Source organism: Eleutherodactylus coqui, chromosome 4 (genome assembly GCF_035609145.1).
Source record: "Eleutherodactylus coqui strain aEleCoq1 chromosome 4, aEleCoq1.hap1, whole genome shotgun sequence".
Lineage (NCBI taxonomy): Eukaryota > Metazoa > Chordata > Amphibia > Anura > Eleutherodactylidae > Eleutherodactylus > Eleutherodactylus coqui.
The window spans coordinates 285095343-285118889 of NC_089840.1; the positions used below are offsets into that span (position 1 = coordinate 285095343).

General features: G+C 49.4%; 1 protein-coding gene across 1 annotated transcript in view; it reads left to right on the forward strand.

The window, feature by feature from the left end:
• Positions 1-23547, forward strand: part of LOC136626740 (zinc finger protein 585A-like) — a 96841-nt gene that overhangs the window by 53227 nt on the left and 20067 nt on the right. Inside the window, exon 7 of the mRNA XM_066601746.1 lies at positions 3681-4055. Within this exon, the coding sequence (XP_066457843.1) occupies positions 3681-4055 (375 nt within the window). The remainder of the gene's footprint in view (positions 1-3680; positions 4056-23547) is intronic.

The window sequence follows — 23547 nt, forward strand, 5'->3', positions numbered from 1 at the left end:
TTTTTTTTTGTGAGGGTCTCCTTGTTTGTATTTCTTATCTACTTACCTTTAACTAGTAAAACGTATTCTAAATAAATTTTACTTTTAACCTTTAAGTATGAGACCGGATTACTTGGATGCCTTCCAGATCAATACAATTTCTATCTTCACCTTCATCTTGATTAAAAGCACAGCGCTGTACATTGCATAGTGATTGTGGCTTGTATTGCATCTCATTCCTATTCACTTCAATGGGACAGAGATGCACGGGCCATGTGATCTGTGAGCATGACCTCACAGGCCAAAGACACTAAAATGATAGGGCTCCTGGAAGTTGCGCTCCCACTGGTCTGATATTGCTGTCCTAAGGATATATGATCAATATTACATCCTAAAAAGCGTATTTGACCCCCTACTCCCTTATATACGTACACAATATACACACGAGGCACCCCACCTCTTAGACGGCAGTCTGCAGGACCTCAGAGGGCACAACAGTCTGGAATTACAGAGCAACTGCTTTAAAAGGAATCAAAAATTTGACGATGTAGCAGCACAAAGGGATTCTTGTTAAAACTGGTTCAGCACTAACCTGTGCCTTCTTTATTTAAATCTCCATAAGAAGTATAATTAGCGACGTTTCGGCCTGGGACAGCCCTTTTCAAGCATTTCAAGCATGCTTGAAAAAGGCCTATCCCGGGACCGAAACGTTGCTACTTATGCTTTTTCCGTAGCAGTCTAAGCAATAAAAAATAAACATAATTGATATCGCTGCACCAGAATAAGTCTGAACTTTCCTTTTCATCCTCAGGCCGCACAGAACGGATGTTTTGTCCCCTACACTCCACTATAGACCAGCCAACCTAGAATTAAGAGACTAGCATTAAGTAATTGCTAGCCCATAAGAACCCACTCCCATATGTTTTATGTTGTCCTCATCCTGGCCGGTGCCTGTTACTCCTCACCTACTCAGCCAAACGTTTTGGTTACAGTTTGTTTTATCCTGAATTACAGATTTGTAGCTGAGTTTGATTTGAGAATTAAAGGGATCGTCCAGTTGTAAACTATTGATGGCCGATCCTCAAGACCAGTTATGAATAGTAGATCGTTGGAGCCCATCACTAGGGACCCCTACTGATCAGCTGTTCTCTGGGCCAGTGTGTTCAGCACAGAGCGGATTTCCATACTGGTTATCGCTGGAAGCACCAGTGCCAGCGGGGGTGTCTCGTCGCTGGAAGCACCAGTGCCAGCGGGGGTGTCTCGTCGCTGGAAGCATCAGTGCCAGCCGGGATGTCCGTAGTCGCTGGAAGCATTAGTGCCAGCCAGGATGTCTGTAGTCGCTGGAAGCATCAGTGCCAGCGTGGGCATCTCTAGTCGCTTGAAGAATCAGTGGAAGCGGGGATGTATATAGTCGCGGCAAGCATCAGTGCCAGCGGGCGTGTCTGTAGCCACTACCAAACTCAGTGCCAGCGGGGTGTCTGTGGCTGCTATTAGCATCTGTGCTAGTGAAGGTGTCCCTGGCATCGAAAACTACACAAGCCTTACTGGCATCAGGTACATTAGTAGTCAATGCAAGTATCATATTGAAGTGCTCGTGACAGGAAGCATTTGACCAGAAGTGACGTCAGACGCCAGAAGCAAGCAGCGCAGAAGGGAGACATCGGAGCGGCACAGGAACCATTGCCAGGAGACCGAGGGAGATTGCCCGCTGAAGGATCCATCCAGCAGGCAGAGGTAGCGGAGCGGCACCAGACCAAAGAGTGCTGCCGCAAGGAGAGAGGTCCCAACAATGAGGGTGATGTCATTCGGCTGCTGCTGAAGAGAAGTCTGCTGCTGTTGCGGGCTGATAAGTATATTCTGTGCGTGCCCGTCAGTAAGTGTCTGTGTGCGTGCCCGTCAGTAAGTGTCTGTGTGCGTGCCCGTCAGTAAGCGTCTGTGTGCGTGACCGTCAGTTAGCATCTGTGTGCGTGCCCGTCAGTAAGCGTCTGTGTGCGTGCCCGTCAGTAAGCGTCTGTGTGTGTGCATGTTAGCAAGAGTCTCCATTCAGAGAATCTGTTGTTCCTACTAATGGAAAGGATGTCTGTTGATGTGCTTGGTATGCCCTGGTTGGCACTGCACAATCCCCGATTTGATTGGTCCACTTTGGAATTGACACATTGGGGGTTGTCCTGTCATAGTCACTTAGCTACTAGATCCATGTGTTCAGTAGATACCATACTTATTCCGGAGTATTTGTCTAATTTTCATGACGTATTTTCCAAGAACCTGTCTGAGACTTTGCCTCCCCATAGGGAGTGGGACTGTGGCATTGATTTGATCCCCGACAGTCCCATCCCTAAGGGAGCCATTTCCAATTTGTCGGAACATGAGCTTGAAGCCCTTAAGTCCTATAGGATGGGACTTTGAGGCCTTGTGTGGATTATCGGGCTTTGAATAAAATTACCGTGAAGAACCAGTGCTCCTTGCCCCTGATTCCTGACTTATTCAATCAGGTGGTAGGGGCCCACTGGTTTTCCAAATTGGACTTAAGAGGGGCTTACAATTTAATTTGCATCCGAGAGGGAGATGAGTGAAAGACCACATTCAATACCTCGTTCAGACATTTTGAATGCCTGGTTATGCCCTTCGGACATTGTAATGCCGCCACTGTGTTTCAGGGATTTATGAATGCGGTCTTCTATGACTTCCTGGGGGTATTTTGGTCATATATCTCGATAACATCCTGGTGTACTCCCCAGACTGGGATTCTCATGTGCAGCACCTAAGGCTGGTTCTGACCCGTTTGCGTGAGTACCAACTTTTTGTCAAGTTGGAGAAATGCAATTTTGGCACAAAACAAGTGTCTTTCCTGGGTTATGCGATTTCACCCACGGAGATTCAGATGGGGTCTGATAAAGTGGCAGCAATCTCCCAAGGGGTCAGACCAGATAACCTGAAAGCTCTCCAGCAGTTTTTAGGTTTCGCAAATTTTTACCGTAAATTCATTAAGAATTATTCTGTTAATGCGCAGCCCCTGACCGATCTTACCAAGAAGGGGGCCGACTTGGTGAGATGGTCACCAGAGGCCCTAGAGGCTTTTGGTTGTCTCAAGAGGGCGTTTGCTGCTGCCCCGGTACTAGTACAGCCTGACGCGGCGACCGTTCTTCATTGAGGTCGATGCGTCTGAGGTAGGGGCAGGGGCTGTACTGTCTCAGGAGATCAGCAGGAGACCTGGGTATAGCCCATGTGCTTTCTTCTCACGGAAGTTCAGTTCGGCGGAACGTAACTACATTGTGGGTAGTCGTGAGTTGTTGGTGATTAAATGGGCTCTAGAAGAGTGGCGTCACCATCTTGAGGGGGCAAGGCATCCCATTACTGTATAGAGTGATCATAAAAACTTGGTATATCTCACCAATGCCAAGAGACTCACAGCTCCTCAAGCCAAGTGGGTGTTTAACTTCGTCGTTACATATATTCCAGGGGAGAAGAACGTGAAGGCAGACGCCCTCTCACGGAGTTTCAGTTCGCCAGAAAGTGAGACAGTGGCTCCAGAGAATATCTTGGCACCTGAGGTGGTGGTGGCAGCTGTAGAATCTGATCTCATTCCTCGTCTACGGAGTTGTCAGTAAGACGCTCCCTCGGGGTGCTGGAGGGCAGATGGTTTATGCCAGAGACCTTACATCTCAGGGTCATTAAAGAGTCTCACTTATCTGTTCTCGCAGGTCATCCGGGGGTTCAGGGGACTCTGGATCTTTGTTCTAGACACTACTGGTGGCCAGGCAAGTCGCGGGAGCTCTGCGACTTTGTTAAGGGATGCTCTGTCTGTGCACACAGTACAAGTCGGCAGTGGCGTCCGGAGGGGCCCCTGAGACCGTTACCGATGCCGTCTCGTCCGTGGTCGCATTTATCAGTAGATTTTATCACAGATCTGCCAGAGTCTCAGAAATTCACCATGATACTGGTTGTTGTGGACCGCTTCTCAAAAATGGCACACTTCATGGCACTAAAGAAGCTACCTTCTGCTATAGAGTTTGCCAAGATTTTTGTAAAAGAAATCATTCGTCTACATGGGGTGCCCGAGAACATTGTATCTGATCGTGGGGTTAAGTTTGTTGCGTAATTCTGGCAAGCCTTCTGTAGGAACCTGGGAACGTCGTTTTCCTTCTAGTCAGCATTCCACCCGCAAACTAATGGTCAGACTGAGCGGAAGAACCAGGATTTAGTGCAATATTTACGGTTGTTTGCTAGCGAAAAGGCTCATCAGTGGGCAGAATTCCTGCCGCTGGCAGAGTTTGCGCTAAACAACCGTACTTGTTCCTCTACTGGGGTGTCTCCATTCCGTTGCGTATATGGTCAGCATCCTTGCTTCCTTATAGCTATTTCTACTCCGTCTGCCTGTCCTACAGCTGATGTCGCCACAGATGCGCTGCAGGGAGTATGGAAAGAAGTACAGAAGAATCTGGAAGCAATGGGGGCTCATATGCAGTTGCGTAGTGAAGTCAGTCAGTATCTGAACCTTGCAGGGTGGGACAGAACGTATATTTGTCTTTTAGAAATCTCAAATTAAAGGTTCCGTCGTTGAAACTGGCACCGCCTTACATGGGTCCCTTTATCATCACACGGGTAGTAAATCCGCTCGCTTATGAACTTGATTTGCCAGCTACATGGAGGGTTCATAGGGTCTTTCACAAGTCATTATTGAAACCTTTTGTTACTTCAGTGAGAAAACTGACGAAACTGGGAACTGAATTCTTCCGCTGGACATCTTCCCTGCTGAAGACTCAATAACTTACTCATGGCGTAACCTGCCCTATCTGGCTCACCATAAATCTGCCCAAGGGCAGTAAAAAAGGCATCTACCGATTAGTGGGCCAGTGAGTTGAGAGGTAGCTAGAATTCCCAGTTTTGAGGGTCACCCCTCAACCATGAAATAACAATGCCCACCCTCTGGTATTCAGAACCCGACGAGTAGGGACGTAATTCGAAATACAACTTGCACGCTTCCCAGAAAGAGAAAAACGTCCTACGGTCACCATCGAAAACATCAGGTAGAGAGATCTTAGGTTCGACCCCCGACCTGCAGGAGTTGTGACCAACGTACTGGTAGTGGTCTGCTCCTGTTGCTGGAGCTGAGTGGACAGGTCTTGCACCATACCTGTCAAGACTTGCACTTGATTGACAAGAGCAGCAATAGCCTCCATATCAGGGGTCAAACGGGAAGGTCGAACCGGATACCCAGCATCAATATGGGCTAGTGTTTCTGTTAGGACTGGCAGGGGCAGATTGACAGGGGATCTCTACGCCAGCCCTCTCCCGTGTCCCTACCTACTTGCCCCCCTGGGCTAGGCCCCTGGGCGACAACTCGTCAATGGTCCCTGTGCTGCACTAGTGACAGGGAACCCCAAGAAGATGGGACAGGGAGACCGGCAGGTGAGCACCGAGTAGCTCACTGGAAGCAACAACTAAGCAGACAGAGAATAGTCGAGAAACAAGCTGGGTCAAAACCAGAAGACCCGTGCAGAGTACAGGAGGAAAAAACAGAAGCAGAGTCAAATGAAAAGCCGAAGTCAAACACACTGAAGTCAGGTCAATAAATGCAGGTGTAGGCAAACAAATCAAAACCAAACACTGGTAACCAGAGTCTGGGCCAGCAAGGTATATATGCAGAACTCCCCTCCCAGAGGGGCAGGGCGAAGTCGCATCACGACCACAGGGAATCGTAAAGCCGCCCTCTCCCCTGCGGCGTGCACCGACAATTTTTTTTGTATATTGCAATTATCTTTGCACACACTTTTACAATAATTTCTAGCACAGGTGAAGTACTTATTTACCAAGGGCCATTACAAGCATCATTCTGGCTGGTCATACAGAGCTTCCAACACAATTGGGGCTCCCCAGCTTACTTTACACTCAAACCAAGTGCTCGTATTTCATGTGGCCACTTACTGGTTGTGAGAGTCAGAATCATAAAATGTAAGCCTCAGACAAGAATGGCGCTATGCCCAGATGCTTCAAGATCCTAGGGAATCTACAGCAACCTACCTAAAAAGCATAGCTTAGAGAGGCTGCAAATAGCCACCTCAACCACTATTATCTCAATTTATCCTTGGCTACTTGGGCTCATACATGCTGTAGCTTAAAGGTATCACTTTCTGGAGTACATTTGTATATTTTATATGCTATACAACAATTCCATATGATTTAACACGGGACGCAGCAGTAATATAATATCTAATATAATCCTCTAAAGCTGACAGCCCCTCCCTTATTAACTGCAAATTTATCCTAAACAAATATTAGGAATAGAGATGAGCGAGCATTGTCCTTAGCGAGTATCTCCCCGCTCGGGAGAAAAGGTTCGGCTGCCGGCGCGGGTGACAGGTGATTTGCGGCAGTCAGCAGGGGGAGCGGGGGGAAGAGAGAGATCTCCCTGCTCTCCCCCGCAGCTCCCCGCCCGCCGCTGGCAGCTGATCTTTGCTCCTGAGCGGGCAGGTACTCGCTAAGGGCAATGCTCGATCGAGCAATTGCCCTTAGCGAGTATACTCGCTCATCTCCAATTAGGAACCTTTATTTATTAAAGATCCATATCTCTTTCTACTATGGGTCTGGGAAATACTTAGGCTGGGTTCACACGGGGCGGATTTGCCGCGGAAATTCCGTCCGGAATTCTGCTGCGGCAAATCCGCATGCGGCCGCTAATCCCGGGGTTTAGCCAGCCATGTGGACGAGATTTCTTTTTTTTTTTTTTTCTTCCGCTGCGGTTGCACTCTCCTCTATGGGAGCGCCTGCCACAGCGGAAGAGCAAGCCGCCAGGCCTCTTCAAAACCACCGCGGGTTTTGAAGCAGCGGTTCTCCCGCCGGAAATCTCACGGTTTTCCGTTGAGAATCCGCCCTGTGTGAACCCAGCCTTAGGGATCTCCTCTGGGTCCAGTAATGTAATATGTATACTTGTATCTACCTGAAACCCATCATCATCCCAGTCTTGTACAGGAGTCATATCGTGCAGCTGGGACATAGGTACTTCATTGCCTATAGGCTGCTGGGCAATAACCTCAGCATTCTGAGACTGCTCTGAGGATGATGCCGCATGACTTTCAAGTTTATTGTTTGATATGCAGTTAATAAATCCGAAGGGAAATTCTGTCACCAGCTCAGATAGTTGATCAGGTATAACACTGTATTCTGAATTAGAACTCTTTTTGAAGGGGGAGGGCTTCTACACTTTTTCTTTAGATGTCTCACCCTTACACTATTGTAACAACTTAATGAGTGAATGCCCCCTTTCTTTTCATCACTTCCTCTACCATGCTTCCTATTATTCTTTAAATGTTACTTCTGAAATATTTCCCACCGCTCTTGCCATCTCTCGATGGTTACGTTTCACTATCTCAGAGCAGTGTACCTGCCCTTTGGCATAAAAGGTCTGTATAGTCTTACATTTTTGCTCTGTCAGGTCTGTCATAGTCATACCATTACAGCATCTACTCATTTTGCAATGTCTACCCACTAATTGTGTTGGGGTATAATAATAACAAGAAGGAGAGCTCATTCCCCCTTGAGCAACTAAAGGTTCAGATATTAACTTATTATGCTGGACCTTAAGCTGTTCATACGGCGTCCTATATCTTCGCCCAATCCTTTCAGGTGTGTTATAATCCTTCTCTTTTCCTGGACATCTATTGTTTTAGCGTGAAGTTGCTTCTGAAGATTTTCAATTTTAACTCTTATAATCTCTTTTTCCCTCTGCCACTGACTCTGGCACCCATCCATGGCTGCACCCGCTGACCCTACACTATCAGCCCTAGGTTCTCCATTCAATTCCTGAATACACTTCACCACAATCTCGTTCCCAGAAGGCATCTCTCTACACTTCTCCAGTCCACAATTCTTTGTGTATGCAAAATTGTTTTGTCATCTGTTCCTTCTCTGTCTTTCATGTCTAAGCTATCAAGATATTTATAAGTCAGTCTATTGTAGTCAGTGCATCTGACAGGAGAGCTTTCTATTTCTTGGACTATCTGCCTAGTGGGCACTTGAACACATCCTTACCCTCCCCCCTCATTTCTCAGTGAGCCTCCCATGATCCACCTGGTTATTACTAATTCTCAGGTGTCTCCTACAAATGTCATCACATAGGCAGAACCTCCCCGCCTTTGTCTCCAGCCTTCGTGGCTGATACCACCCCAAGGCCATCACGACGGGTCACTAAGCGAAGTTCAAAGTCTACCTCCATCTGTCTTGCACTCTTTGGGGCTGATACCACCTCAAAGAACTCAAGACAGGTGATGACACAGGTCTTATTTGTAGTACTCCTGGTTTTATTATAAGGGCTCACTCCATCTGTCTGTTATATCCTTCTCGGGGGACTCCCGCCTAGAGGCACTCAAAACAGAACCCAGTATCCGGACATATTCTTGTCTCTTAGCTTATCTACTCGGGCCGCGGTGGTGAGTGTTCTGAATCCTAACCACTATACCACCAACTGGCTGACCCGCCAGATCTAGCACATGAATATTCAGGACAAAGATACTTTTATCACTCTCAGAGACATAACATTTTTGGCCGGCATCCGTTTTTTTTTACTTATGGGAAATGGGGGCAATTCAACTGCTATTCATGCATTAGTGACATGAGGGTAATACAATCATATCAGTAAATTGAGTCATTTCCCAATTCACCATCTCTGACATGGTGAAATTGGTTGGGGACAGCCTGTGTTGTTGTGTTGTTTTCTGTTGTAATTTATATGTATTTATTATTTTCTTGTTTTATATTTATTTTTTCACATCACTGACTGCATTCTTTCAGTTAAGATTGGAGTATTAATAAAGTCTATGCTCCTTGGGTATATAGGAATTATGTGTTCACATAGTGACATATACCTGGGGCAAAAACATATGTTAATCATTAGCGTCATTACATACTTGGACAATCAGGAGTTGTTATGATGTTTGGTGGGGCATGCATGTAATTCCTAGTCACAGTAGTTCCCTCTGCCCCTGTGATTTTTTTGGCATGCATGTAATTGGTGCATCATGGTCAATTATATTTGAATTGTACTTCCTTTGAATAAATCATAAGAGTATTGGGGCTGACCAATAACATCCGTCAGTTCAAATACATATATTCTCATGCCTGAAGCTTCTCATTATAACCAATCTGGAGCAGATCAGTGAAATCTGTTGGAATATTATTTATTCCTATAACATGGGTAACCTCGCTACTAAAGAAATTCTTTACAGCCTGAGGGCTCAGTCACACGGGCGTTTATTGCCGCGATTTGCGCATGCGCATGCGTCCGGCGATTTTTTAAAACCATTGCTTTGCAATGGTATCGGACACATGAGCGCTTTTTATGCGCTCGTCCGATAAATTAGAGAACAGAAATCGCAGATCGCACCTATCTGCGATCTGCGATTCCTGTTCTCTTCTCTATATGCGCTCAATGGGGCCGGCGGCAGCAGCGCCGACCCCAATGAGAACATATAGAAGACAAATCATTCTTCTCTGTCACAGCTGGAACAGCTGTGGCAGAGAAGAACGATGTTTGCCCATTGAATTCAATGGAGCGGCAATACAGCCGCTCCATTGAAAGCAATGGGCTGCCGGCGTGCGCGGGGTTAATTGTCGGGAAGGGGTTAAATATATAACCCCTTTCCTGCAATGCATCCTGAAAAGTGAAAAAATAAAAAAAAGGATGTACTCACCTGCTCCCGGCAGCCTGAGATCCCCGCGGCCGTCCTGCAGTGGGTGTGAAGGGGGTGTGACTCAGGCTTGCCCCTGATTGGCTCAGCCTGAGCCAATCAGAGGCTGATCTCAGTCACACCCATTCATGAATTCATGAATGGGTGTGACTGAGACTTGCTTTTGTCGATTGTAGGGGTTGGAAGCTGGACTGTAGGGTGTTGAGAAGAGACTTTTCTGATAGCTTAAAAGGCAAGAGTAAACCAGGCGTTCAATAGTTTGGAGATTAAGGGGAGATTTGAGATGGGTCAGTAGTTGGCAGTATCAGTCGAGTCAATAGTCGGTTTCTTTAGCAGGGGGGATATTATCGCATGTTTGAAAGCAGAGAGAAAGATGCCAGAGGTCAGAGAGAGGTTAAATATAGTGGTGAGATGGGAAATAACCACTGGGGAGAGGGACTGGAGGAGGTGTGAGGGGAGAGGATCGCGAGTGCAGGTGGTGGGGCGAGCAGAGGAAAAAAAATTGGAGATTTCTTCCTCTGTCGTTGGTGGGAGTACAGGCAGTGAGTAGTACTAGATGCACTATTGATGAAACTAGCGTCAAGGCTTATCTGGGAATGGGAGGCTGTTTCTTGAGGGATGTCATCAATTTTCTTTTTAAAGTAAGCAGCCAGCTCTTCAGCACTGAAATTATTCACTATGGGCTGCAGTTTTTGGGGATGAGAAGGGAGTGAAAAGCATCAAAGAGTCGATTAGGGTTGTGAAAAACTGAGGAGACGAGAGAGGTGAAATAGACTTGTTTGGCATGGTGGAGGGCGAGTTTGTAGGTTCTGAGCATGAATTGGCTTGCGTCACAGGGGGGGTGGGGGGGTGGAGCTTCATCCAGGGCACATTTGAGGGTGGTGCTGTAGTTTGTGGCAGCCAGGTTGGGGCAGGGGAGGAGTGAGATAGGGGACAGAGAGGACTGTAGGGATTTGGCAAAGTCCTGGGTGTGAATGGCCTGAAGGTTCCTGTAAGTATGGTAGGTCGGTGGGTCTAAAGAGATGTTAGAGAGCTTGATAGAGAAAGAGAGAAGGTTTTGGTTCGAGAGCAGAAGAGGGGAGTCAGTGAAGTGGGAATCACAGCAGAGATGGAGGAAGACCAGATCGAGAGCATTGCCATCCTTGTGAGTGGGAGAGGCTGTGAGCTGTGAGAGACCAAGGGAAGAGGTGAGCGATAGAAACTAAGAGGCAGATGGGGAGATGGGATCATTTATGGGGATATTAAAGTCACCCAAAATGAAGGTTGGAATTTCGCAGGAGAGGAAGTGGGGCAGCCAGGCAGCAAAGTGGTCCAGAAACAGGCGAGGAGCACCTGGGGGGTGGTATATAACTGCAACTCGTATGGAAAGTGGGCAGAAAAGTCATAGCATATGTACCTCAAATGATGGGTAGTGAGGGTACGAGGGGGGTGACCTGGTAGGTGCATTTTGGGGTTAGAAGAGCACCTACTCCTCCTCCACACCTGTTTTCCGGTCTTGAGGTATGTGAGAACTTCAGGCCGTTATAGGACAGTGCAGCAGGGCAGGCCGTGTCAGACTGCTGTATCAACGTTTCTGTTAGAGCTAGCAGATTAGGGATTTAGCTGTGAAAAAGTCATGGATGGTGGGGAGTTTATTACATGCTGACTGGCAGTTCCAGAGCGCACATTTAAAGAGGGTAGCGGAAATATCTCTCTTGTACGCGGTAGAGATCACCTCTTTGACCCAAGCTTCCTTGATGGCAGTTAGCCAGACCCTCCATGATAATAATGCCCCTTTTGTGCCCACACACAGTAATAATAGCCACAGTAGTGCTCCCTTGTAAGTAATATTGTCCCCTCTATCCATCCTCCCAATAGTGCCCTCTTGTTCCCCATAGACATTAATAATTCCCCCTTTGTGGTTTGTTTAAGTAATAGTTCTGCCTGTGAGCGGCCCCTTACAAAATAGCAGTGCCCACCTGACCTCCACGCTATATTGGTCACTTGAAAGTCCATATATAGTAATAATGTCCCCATGAATGCTCCCCTATATAGTAATAATGCCCCGTTGTCTCCTGATGTGGCAATAATGCCAACTTATGAAGTACTGCAGTAATGTCCCTGGGCTCCTCCGTCTCGCGCAAGCTTGGCTCCGCTCCCGCGTCTCACACACGCACTCAGCTCTGCTCCTCCGTCTCACACACGCACTCAGCTCTGCTCCTCCGTCTCACACACGCACTCGGTTCTGCTCCTCCGTCTCACACACGCACTCGGTTCTGCTCCTCCGTCTCACACACGCACTCGGTTCTGCTCCTCCGTCTCATACACGCGCTCCGCTCCCGCGTCACGCACACGCACTTGACTTGGCTCTTCTGTCTCGCACATGCTCGGCTCCTCCGTCTCACACCCGCTCGGCTCCGCTCCTCCGTCTCACACCCGCTCGGCTCCGCTCCTCCGTCTCGCACCCGCTCGGCTCCGCTCCTCCGTCTCGCACACGCTCGGCTCCGCTCCTCCGTCTCGCACACGCTCGGCTCCGCTCCTCCGTCTCGCACACGCTCGGCTCCGCTCCTCCGTCTCGCACACGCTCGGCTCCGCTCCTCCTTCTCACACACGCTCGGCTCCGCTCCTCCGTCTCGCACACGCTCGGCTCTCCTCCTCCGTCTCGCACACACTCGGCTCCGCTCCTCCGTCTCGCACACGCTCGGCTCCGCTCCTCCGTCTCGCACACGCTCGGCTCCGCTCCTCCTTCTCACACACGCTCGGCTCCGCTCCTCCGTCTCGCACACGCTCGGCTCCGCTCCTCCTTCTCACACACGCTCGGCTCCGCTCCTCCGTCTCGCACACGCTCGGCTCTCCTCCTCCGTCTCGCACACACTCGGCTCCGCTCCTCCGTCTTGCACACACTCGGCTCTGCTCCATCCACTCTCTGAATACATCCTCACACAGCAGAGTCCCGCATCCACTGAGCGGAGAGACCTGGTCATGTGACCCCTTGTCTCCTCCCACACACTGATCACATGACGGTGACATCATCACAGGTCCTGTAAGCACAGAACAACCCCAGGGCTCCTGTCCGGCTGCAGGTGGAGGTATGTGGGGGCACCAGCACTGGGGGGCAGATTTATGGAGGCCGGGAGTTACATGTGCAGATCAATTATTAGGAAGCAGGGGGCGGTAAGAGGGTGCAGGGGGGGGGGGTGGAGGTCGTATGCGATAAGCAGGGTGGAAGCAGGGGGCGGTAAGAGGGTGCAGGGGGGGTGGAGGTCGTATGCGATAAGCAGGGTGGAAGCAGGGGGACAAGTTAGTTAGTTATCTCGCTTGGATGACGAGGGTCTGTAGCGCCGATCTAGAATGACCGGGAGCATTGTGCCATCAGTGTTGATGTTGGAGGAGATAACGCCGCGGACAACCAGGGGGCCGGCTCTCGATTTTCCTACCAATTGCTGCGGTTGGAGCACCGTGGACTGAACAGCTTCTTACAAGTCGTGTCCTTGGGATTATTTTTGTGATTGACTCAAGCCCCGACTAATCCGACAAGTCGCATGTATGTGAAGCCCAAGCTTTCCTATTGGTTCCCTCACATTTGCAATGTTGTGTAGCATGCTGGGTTCACAATATGCCCGTGACCGGTGATGTTTTGTAGCTCATGTTCCCCTATGGATCTTCCTCTCTGTTGCATCACATGAAAGCGTGGTCTATGTGTGATGCACCTTTTACAGGAGGAAATCCTAATGTCAAAGCCCTAAACTAAGCCCTAGCTGCAGGAAAAACCCAAAACACATAGATCACCTAAGACGTGCTGTCCGCTCCGCCGCGTCTTCTGCCCGGCTGTTGTCTTCCGGCATTTCTTCTGGTCGGGGATTATAAAATCCCCACCTCCAGAAAGTGCTGCCTCTGATTGGCTGAGCGTCGCAGCACTCAGCCAATCAGAGCCAGCGCTCAATGAACCAATCACGGCCATTCAATAAATGAATGAATGTCTATGATTGGTTCATCAAGCGGAGGCGGGGATTTTCCAATCCCTGACCAGAAAAAAATGACAACTGCCAGGGACCGGGTAGAAGACGTGGCGGAGCTGACAGCACTTCTTAGTTGATGTTTGTTTTATATTTAAATGTTTCTACCCTGTTTCCCTGAAAATAAGACATAGCATGATTTTCCTGAATTTTTGAGGATGCAAAATGATTTTTCAGGCTTTTTGAGGATGCTTGAAATATAAGCCCTACTCCAAAATTAAGTCCTACTAATAGTTAATTAAAAAAGTCAATTTAAATAGTGTCCAGGCAGCTATACATGTAAAAAAGTTAAACCTTTTTGAACAAAAATTAATATAAGACACTGTCCTATTTTCAGGGAAACACGGTATTAAACTCTTTTCCACATTACAAAAGGCAAACTGGTAATATATGAATGTTCAATAAAAAATACTTTTTCCTGAGAATTCCTTATATAACTCATCTAATCCAGCTTAGATACGGACATTCCAAACTTCTCCTCGTATGATTCATCAGGGGGATATTGGGAAGAAGGGAAAAGAGATGTTTCTTTCCTTATTGGGGGGGGTGGGGTGGAACACAGGGGAAGGGGAGGGGGGGGGTAACAGCAGAGGCTTTCAACCAGGCCAACAATAACCATTGAGCCAAAACGATTCTGAGATGTATTTTGAGTGTCATTTCTTTTTTATCCCCCTCTTACTATTATCTCTGTTTCGGTATAGGGAGGTCACAGGACCCATTTCCACGCCGTGGTGCCCAGGTCTCTCGCCCCCCATCATAGAACACTTCTATGTGGTGTTTATTGGCGGGTCTCCCACCATTACTCCAAGTACCAGCAAGTTAGTTTAAGGGACTCCTTAATAGATCCTTTTACCCATCGAGGCAAAATCTCAATGAAGCTCTCCCACATTTCAAAGAAACTTTGAACCTGTGCTTCTTTTGCTATTGTTGCCTCCGCCTAATCCACACGCATGAGGAAAGATAGTTTTCCCATAAAGAGCCGTCACAGTCTGCAGGACTGCTTTAACCCCGGCCATGGCCACCATGTGTAATAGGTTTCGACTGCCTGATGTACATCTGATTTCATCCTGGTTAATGTGTTCAAACTGCACCTATGAAACAATGCTGGCAGTCCGAAAGGGAACCTGTGGCTGACAAATCATCCCTCAACTAACTAGCATACAAATCACTCCACATACCCCCTTCCTATATCTCCATGCCTTAACCCCCCCCCCCCCCCTCTTATTTCGCTAATAGACCCTTTTACCATAAAGTAAAAGCCTTCAAGTGATACACATAGGTTTCTGGTTTATAGTTGATATCTAGTCCTCAGATGATGAACTACATCAACCTGGCAACTACTTTTTATATTTCGTACTGCTATTCAGCAACGCACTGCATGATTAAAATATCTGTCATGGTAATTGTATACTAACTAGAGATGAGCGAGCACCAAAATGCTCGGGTGCTCGTTACTCGGGACGAACTTTTCGCGATACTCGAGGGTTCGTTTCGAATAACGAACCCCATTGAAGTCAATGGGCGACCCGAGCATTTTTGTATTTCGCCGATGCTCGCTAAGGTTTCCATGTGTGAAAATCTGGGCAATTCAAGAAAGTGATGGGAACGACACAGAAACGGATAGGGCAGGCGAGGGGCTACATGTTGGACTGCATCTCAAGTTCACAGGTCCCACTATTAAGCCACAATACCGGCAAGAGTGGCCCACCCCCTCCCAACAATTTTTACTTCTGAAAAGCCCTCATTAGCAATGCATACCTTTGCTAAGCACCACACTACCTCCAACAAAGCACAATCACTGCCTGCATGACACTTGGCTGCCACTTCTCCTGGCTTACATGCTGCCCAACCCCCCCCCCCCCCCCCCCCCGCACACCAAAGTGTCTCTGCGCAGCCTTCAGCTACACTCATGCCACACCACCCTCATGTCTATTTATAAGTGCGTCTGCCATGAGGAGGAACCGCAGGCACACACTGCAGAGGGTTGGCACGGCTAGGCAGCAACCCTCTTTAAAAGCACACAATGCTGTACAGAAGCAATGAGAAATAGAATCCTGTGCCACCGCCATCAGGAGCTGCACATGTGGGCATAGCAATGGGGAACCTATGTGCCACACACTATTCATTCTGTCAAGGTGTCTGCATGCCCCAGTCAGACCGGGCTTTTTAATTCATAGACACAGGCAGGTACAACTCCCTATTGTGAAGTCCCTGTCGACCGACAGCATGGGTGGCTCCCTGGAACCCACCGGCGGTACATAAAAATATCCCATTGCATTGCCCAACACAGCTGAGGTAGTAATGTCGTGCTTAATGCAGGTGGGCTTCGGCCCACACTGCATGCCCCAGTCAGACTGGGGTTCTTTACAAGTGGACACATGTAGGTTAAACTCCCTGTGGACCCACAGCATGGGTGGGTGCCAGGAAGCCACCGGCGGTACATAAATATATCCCATTGCATTGCCCAACACAGCTGAGGTAGTAATGTCGTGCTAAATGCAGGTGGGCTTCGGCCCACACTGCATGCCCCAGTCAGACTGGTAATATGTACCTTAACAGTAACCGCGTTAGTGGTAATGTGGTGGTGACTGCGGACCTAGTAGCGCGGTTTTATTTTGTTGGTTTTCGGAATGTGGCCAGGATTAAGTGGGCCGTGGCGGGAGGATGGTGGGGGGGCTCTCTTGTTGTGTCGGTAAAGGTGAAATTCCTGGACTGCCACCAGACGAACCAATGCAAAGGCATTTGCCAAGAATGTTTTCATTGTTGGAGGAGGAGGGGGATGTTTTTGAGGCACTATGTGTCCTCTCCACGTGTCCATGGTTATATGCACCTTAACAGTAACAGCGTTGGTGGGAAATGGCCTCGCCGCCATCATGTCTTTGGGAAGCCTCTGTTTCCACACCCCAGAGACATACCATTAGCAGCGGTATAGGCAAAGCCCATAATTAGTAACATTTCAGCCGTAGCATTAGCGACAGGCCCCACTAACATATCACTAGCAGCATTATAGGGGGAGCACAGTCTTAGTTCCATTTCAGTAATAGTAGCAGCCTACACAGGCCCCAGTAACAATTCCGAAGCAGCAGTATAGTGGGAGCGCAATCTTAGTTCCATTTCAGTAATAGTAGCAGCCTACACAGGCCCCAGGAACAATTCCGAAGCAGCAGTATAGTGGGAGCGCAGTCTTAGTTCCATTTCAGTAATAGTAGCAGTCAAGGCAGGCCACAGTAACATTCCCATTGCAGCAGTTTAGGGAGATAACAGTCTCTTTCACATTTCAGTAGCTGCAGTATAGACAAGGCCCCAGTTACATTTATGTAGCTAAAGTGTAGGCCAACCCCACACACCTTTCTGTACCATGAGTGCAGGCGAAGAACATAGAAAATACTATGATTACACTGTAGGTGAGGGCCCCAAAAAATTGGTGTACCAACAGTAGTAATGTACCTCAGAAAAAATTGGCCATGCCCAACCAAGATGGCAGGTGAAACCCATTAATCGCTTTGGTTAATGTGGCTTAAGTGGTAACTAGGCCTGGAGGCAGCCCAGTTTAACGAAAAATTGGTTCAAGTTAAAGTTTCAACGCTTTTAAGAGCATTGAAACGTATAAAAATTGTTTAGAAAAATTAGATGAGTGAGCCTTGTGGCCCTAAGAAAAATTGCCCGTTCTGCGTGATTACGTGAGGTTTCAGGAGGAGGAGCAGGAGGAGGAGGAGGAATATTATACACAGATTGATGAAGCAGAAATGTCCCCGTTTTAGATGGTGAGAGAGAACGATGCTTCCATCCGCGGGTGCAGCCTACGTATTGCTTAGGTATCGCTGCTGTCCGCTGGTGGAGAAGAGAAGTCTGGGGAAATCCAGGCTTTGTTCATCTTGATGAGTGTTAGCCTGTCGGCACTGTCGGTTGACAGGCGGGTACGCTTATCTGTGATGATTTCCCCAGCCGCACTAAACACCCTCTCCGACAAGACGCTAGCCGCAGGACAAGCAAGCACCTCCAGGGCATACAGCGCTAGTTCAGGCCACGTGTCCAGCTTCGACACCCAGTAGTTGTAGGTGGCAGAGGCGTCACGGAGGACGGTCGTGCGATCGGCTACGTACTCCCTCACCATCCTTTTACAGTGCTCCCGCCGACTCAGCCTTGACTGGGGAGCGGTGACACAGTCTTGGTGGGGAGCCATAAAGCTGTCCAGGCCCTTAAAGACTGTTGCACTGTCTGTGCTGTACATGCTGCTCGATCTCCGCACCTCCCCTGCTACCTGGCCCTCGGAACTGCGCCTTCTGCCACGAGCGCTGTCGGATGGGAATTTTACCATCAGCTTGTCCGCAAGGGTCCTGTGGTATAGCAGCACTCTCGAACCCCTTTCCTCTTCGGGAATGAGAGTGTGAAGGTTCTCCTTATACCGTGGGTCGAGCAATGTGTACACCCAGTAATCCGTAGTGGCCAGAATGCGTGTAACGCGAGGGTCACGAGAAAGGCATCTTAACATGAAGTCAGCCATGTGTGCCAGGGTACCTGTACGCAACACATGGCTGTCTTCACTAGGAAGATCACTTTCAGGATCCTCCTCCTCCTCCTCAGGCCATACACGCTGAAAGGATGACAGGCAAGCAGCATGGGTACCGTCAGCAGTGGGCCAAGCTGTCTCTTTCCCCTCCTCCTCATCCTCCTCATGCTCCTCCTCCTCCTCCTGAACGCGCTGAGATATAGACAGGAGGGTGCTCTGACTATCCAGCGACATACTGTCTTCCCCCGCCTCCGTTTCCGAGCGCAAAGCATCTGCCTTTATGCTTTGCAGGGAACTTTTCAAGATGCATAGCAGAGGAATGGTGACGCTAATGATTGCAGCATCGCCGCTCACCACCTGGGTAGACTGCTCAAAGTTTCCAAGGACCTGGCAGATGTCTGCCAACCAGCCCCACTCTTCTGAAAATAATTGAGGAGGCTGACTCCCACTGCACCGCCCATGTTGGAGTTGGTATTCCACTATAGCTCTACGCTGCTCATAGAGCCTGGCCAACATGTGCAGCGTAGAGTTCCACCGTGTGGGCACGTCGCACAGCAGTCGGTGCACTGGCAGATTAAAGCGATGTTGCAGGGTGCGCAGGGTGGCAGCGTCCGTGTGGGACTTGCGGAAATGTGCGCACCTTTACGAGCAGGTCTGACAAGCGTGGGTAGCTTTTCAGAAAGCGCTGAACCACCAAATTAAAGACGTGGGCCAGGCATGGCACGTGCGTGAGGCTGCCGAGCTGCAGAGCCGCCACCAGGTTACGGCCGTTGTCACACACGACCATGCCCGGTTGGAGGCTCAGCGGCGCAAGCCAGCGGTCGGTCTGCTCTGTCAGACCCTGCAGCAGTTCGTGGGCCGTGTGCCTCTTATCTCCTAAGCTGAGTAGTTTCAGCATGGCCTGCTGACGCTTGCCCACCGCTGTGCTGCCACGCCGCGCGACACCGACTGCTGGCGACGTGCTGCTGCTGACACATCTTGATTGCGAGACAGAGGTTGCGGAGGAGGAGGAGGAGGAGGGTGCTTTAGTGGAGGAAGCATACACCGCCGCAGATACCACCACCGAGCTGGGGCCCGCAATTCTGGGGGTGGGTAGGACGTGAGCGGTCCCAGGCTCTGACTCTGTCCCAGCCTCCACTAAATTCACCCAATGTGCCGTCAGGGAGATGTAGTGGCCCTGCCCGCCTGTGCTTGTCCACGTGTCCGTTGTTAAGTGGACCTTGGCAGTAACCGCGTTGGTGAGGGCGCGTACAATGTTGCGGGAGACGTGGTCGTGCAGGGCTGGGACGGCACATCGGGAAAAGTAGTGCCGACTGGGAACTGAGTAGCGCGGGGCCGCCGCCGCCATCATACTTTTGAAGGACTCCGTTTCCACAACCCTATACGGCAGCATCTCAAGGCAGATAGATTTGGCTATGTGGACGGTTAACGCTTGAGCGTGCGGGTGAGTGGCGGCGTACTTGCGCTCCAACAGTTGCGCTAGCGACGGCTGGACGGTGCGCTGACAGACATTGGTGGATGGGGCCAAGGACAGCGGAGGTGAGGGTGTGGGTGCAGGCCAGGAGATGGTAGTGCCTGTGTCCTGAGAGGGGGGGTGGATCTCAGTGGCAGGTTGGGGCACAGGGGGAGAGGCAGCGGTGCAAACCGGAGGCGGTGAATGGCCTTCGTCCCACCTTGTGGGGTGCTTGGCCATCATATGTCTGCGCATGCTGGTGGTGGTGAGGCTGTTAGTGGTGGCTCCCCGGCTGATCTTGGCGCGACAAAGGTTGCACACCACTGTTCGTCGGTCGTCAGGCGTCTCGGTGAAATACTGCCAGACCTTAGAGCACCTCGGCCTCTGCAGGGTGGCATGGCGTGAGGGTGCGCTTTGGGAAACAGTTGGTGGATTATTCGGTCTGGCCCTGCCTCTACCCCTGGCCACCGCACTGCCTCTTGCAACCTGCCCTGCTGCTGCCCTTGCCTCCCCCTCTGAAGACCTGTCCTGAGTAGGCGTTGCAAACCAGGTGGGGTCAGTCACCTCATCGTCCTGCTGCTCTTCCTCAGAATCCTCTGTGCGCTCCTCCCTCGGACTTACTGCCCTTACTACTACCTCACCGATAGACAACTGTGTCTCATCGTCATCGTCCTCCTCACCCACTGAAAGGTCTTGAGACAGTTGCCGGAAGTCCCCAGCCTCATCCCCCGGACCCCGGGAACTTTGCAATGGTTGGGCATCAGTGACGATAAACTCCTCTGGTGGGAGAGGAACCACTGCTGCCCAATCTGAGCAGGGGCCCGAGAACAGTTCCTGGGAGTCTTCCCCCTCCTGAGCATGTGTCATTGTAGTGGAGTGAGGAGGCTGGGAGGAAGGAGGAGCAGCAGACAGAGGATTCGGATTTGCAGCAGTGGACGGCGCAGAGCTGTGGGTGGACGATAGGTTGCTCGAAGCACTTTCTGCCATCCACGACAGGACCTGCTCACACTGCTCATTTTCTAATAAAGGTCTCCCGCGTGGACCCATGAATTGTGCGATGAATGTCGGTACGCCAGAAACGTGCCTCTCTCCTAATCGCGCAGCAGTCGGCTGCGATACACCTGGATCAGGAGCTCGTCCTGTGCCCACACCCTGACTTGGGCCTCCGCGTCCTCGGCCGCGTCCACGTCCTCTAGGCCTACCCCTACCCCTCAGCATGCTGTATTACCAGTGATTTGATTTCCCAGGCAGGAAATAAATAGGCGCAAGCCTGCAGGCCAAATATACTTTTTTCCCTTTTTTTTTAAAAGGAAAGGCCCACTGCAACTATTCAATGAATAATAAGTTTAATAACTGTGTTGTGCCCCTGCAAATGTGTCACAGAACTTTAGTGTTGCAGAGTTATTAACTAGAGCAGAGCAAGGAATTTCACAGGCAGGAAAGAAAGTGGCGCAAGCCTGCTGTAAAACGTAGCTGGCTGCGTCTGATTTTTTTACGTTCTCCACGCAGCACACACGTACCCAGAGCCCTGAGGAGTGTCAGAGGCAGGCCAAATATACTTTTTTCCCTTTTTTTTAAAAGAAAAGGCCCACTGCGTCTATTCAATGAATAATAAGTTTAATAACTGTGTTGTGCCCCTGCAAATGTGTCACAGAACTGCAGTGTTGCAGAGTTATTAACTTTGGCAGAGCAGGTATTTCCCAGGCAGGAAAGAAATTGGCGCAAGCCTGCAGTAAACCGTAGCTGGCTGCGTCTGATTATTTTTACGTTCTCCACGCAGCACACACGTACCTAGAGCCCTTAGGACTGACAGAGGCAGGCCAAGTATAATTTTTTCCCTTTTTTTTAAAAGGAAAGGCCCACTGCGTCTATTCAATGAATAATAACTGTGTTGTGCCCCTGCTAATGTGTCACAGAACTTTAGTGTTGCAGAGTTATTAACTAGAGCAGAGCAAGGAATTTCACAGGCAGGAAAGAAAGTGGCGCAAGCCTGCTGTAAAACGTAGCTGGCTACGTCTGATTTTTTTACGTTCTCCACGCAGCACACACGTACCCAGAGCCCTGAGGAGTGTCAGAGTCAGGCCAAATATACTTTTTTCCCTTTTTTTAAAAGGAAAGGCCCACTGCGTCTATTCAATGAATAATAACTGTGTTGTGGCCCTGCCTACACAATTCTGTCCCTGTAGTATCAATGGAGGGTGCAATGCTCTGCACAGCCGATTTTGAGAAAAAAAAAAAATGCAACACAGCTAACAGCAGCCTGCACAGTACTCCACACGGTTAAATGTGGCCCTAGAAAGGACCGTTGGGGTACTTGAAGCCTACACTCACTCCTAACACTCTCCCTGCCTAACCACCACTTCTGTCCCTAATGCAGGGTGCAATGCTCTGCACAGCCGATTTTGAGAAGAAAAAAAAAATGCAACACAGCTAACAGCAGCCTGCACACAGGTAGATGTGGCCCTAAGAAGGACCGTTGGGGTTCTTGAAGCCTACACTCACTACAAACACTCTCCCTACAGCAACTCCAACACAACTGGACTTTCCCTCAGCTAACTCACAAGGCATCTGAGGCGAGCCGCGGGAGGGGCCGACTTTTATACTCGGGTGACATCTGATCTCCCCAGCCACTCACAGCAGGGGGGTGGTATAGGGCTTGAACGTCACAGGGGGAAGTTGTAATGCCTTCCCTGTCTTTCAATTGGCCAGAAAAGCGCGCTAACGTCTCAGAGAGGAAACTGAAAGTAACCGGAACACCGCGTGGTGCTCGTTACGAGTAACGAGCATCCCGAACACCCTAATATTCGCCCGAGCATCAAGCTCAGACGAGTACGTTCGCTCATCTCTAATTCTAACGCAACAAATATGTAAAATTTCTCTTATTTTTGTTTGTTTATTATAAAACCAATAAAAATTATTGAAAAGGAAAAAAATTGCCCATGTCGGGTTAAACAGACAGGCCGACGGTAGATGTGTTGTAGTGAATCTGTGTCCTGTGATCCGAAAGTTGTGAAGTACCGTGCAGTCCCACAAGCAATGGCGGAGACCCACCCCCGCCTCCCGGCAGTGAAAGCAATTGTCAATTGTGAATATGAGTGTCTATGAGTCCAGCTCGGTCGCGATGGGCCGTTCAGCAATAGAGCCTCTGATTTCTCCAGGCTAAGAAAATATCCCAACGGAGAGCCCAGTTCCCGAAGGTCCCGCAGGATCAGTGAGAGAGACTTAGACGGGCTGTTAATGATTAGAAGTATGTCCTCCCCGAACGCTGCTACCGAAATATCAGGGTGGCTCGCTTGGATTGTCTGTACTAATGGCACTGGCTGAAAATGATAAAGTAGGGGGTCCAGTGAAAAATTAAATAGTAGGGGCGAGAGGGGGCAACCCTGTCTAGTTCCCCTAACGATATCTATAGGTTGGGTTATATGACCGTTTACCATGAAAGTGGGGTTTATTTCTGATTGGATATATTGTATGAAATTGTAAAAATTTGCTCCAAATTTCCCATGTTGTAGGGTAGAATTTAAAAAAGGACAAGGCACTTTGTCAAACGCCTTTTCTGCATCTAGGGCAAGTTGTAACATCTGAGGGGCGTGCGGTTTACCAGCGTCTATCGTTGCAGCGATGGCCGTTCATATATTTTTGTTGGAAGTGTCTGCATATTGTGAATCCTCATTGGGAGGGATGTATGAGAGTGGAGAGTAGGCTTTGGAGGCGGCTGGCTAGAGCCTTTGTCAGGAATTTATAATCACTATTTAGTAGGGAAATTGGCAGTAGGACTGGACTAGTAGGGATCTTTATTGGGTTTAAGAAGGAGTTTGGTCCTGGAGTCTAGAATCAAGTCAACCTGTGTATTTTAGGAATATATATAATAGTTTGGTTGCTGTAAGAGCCATCTCTGTCAGCAGGATCTTGTAATACTCACTACAT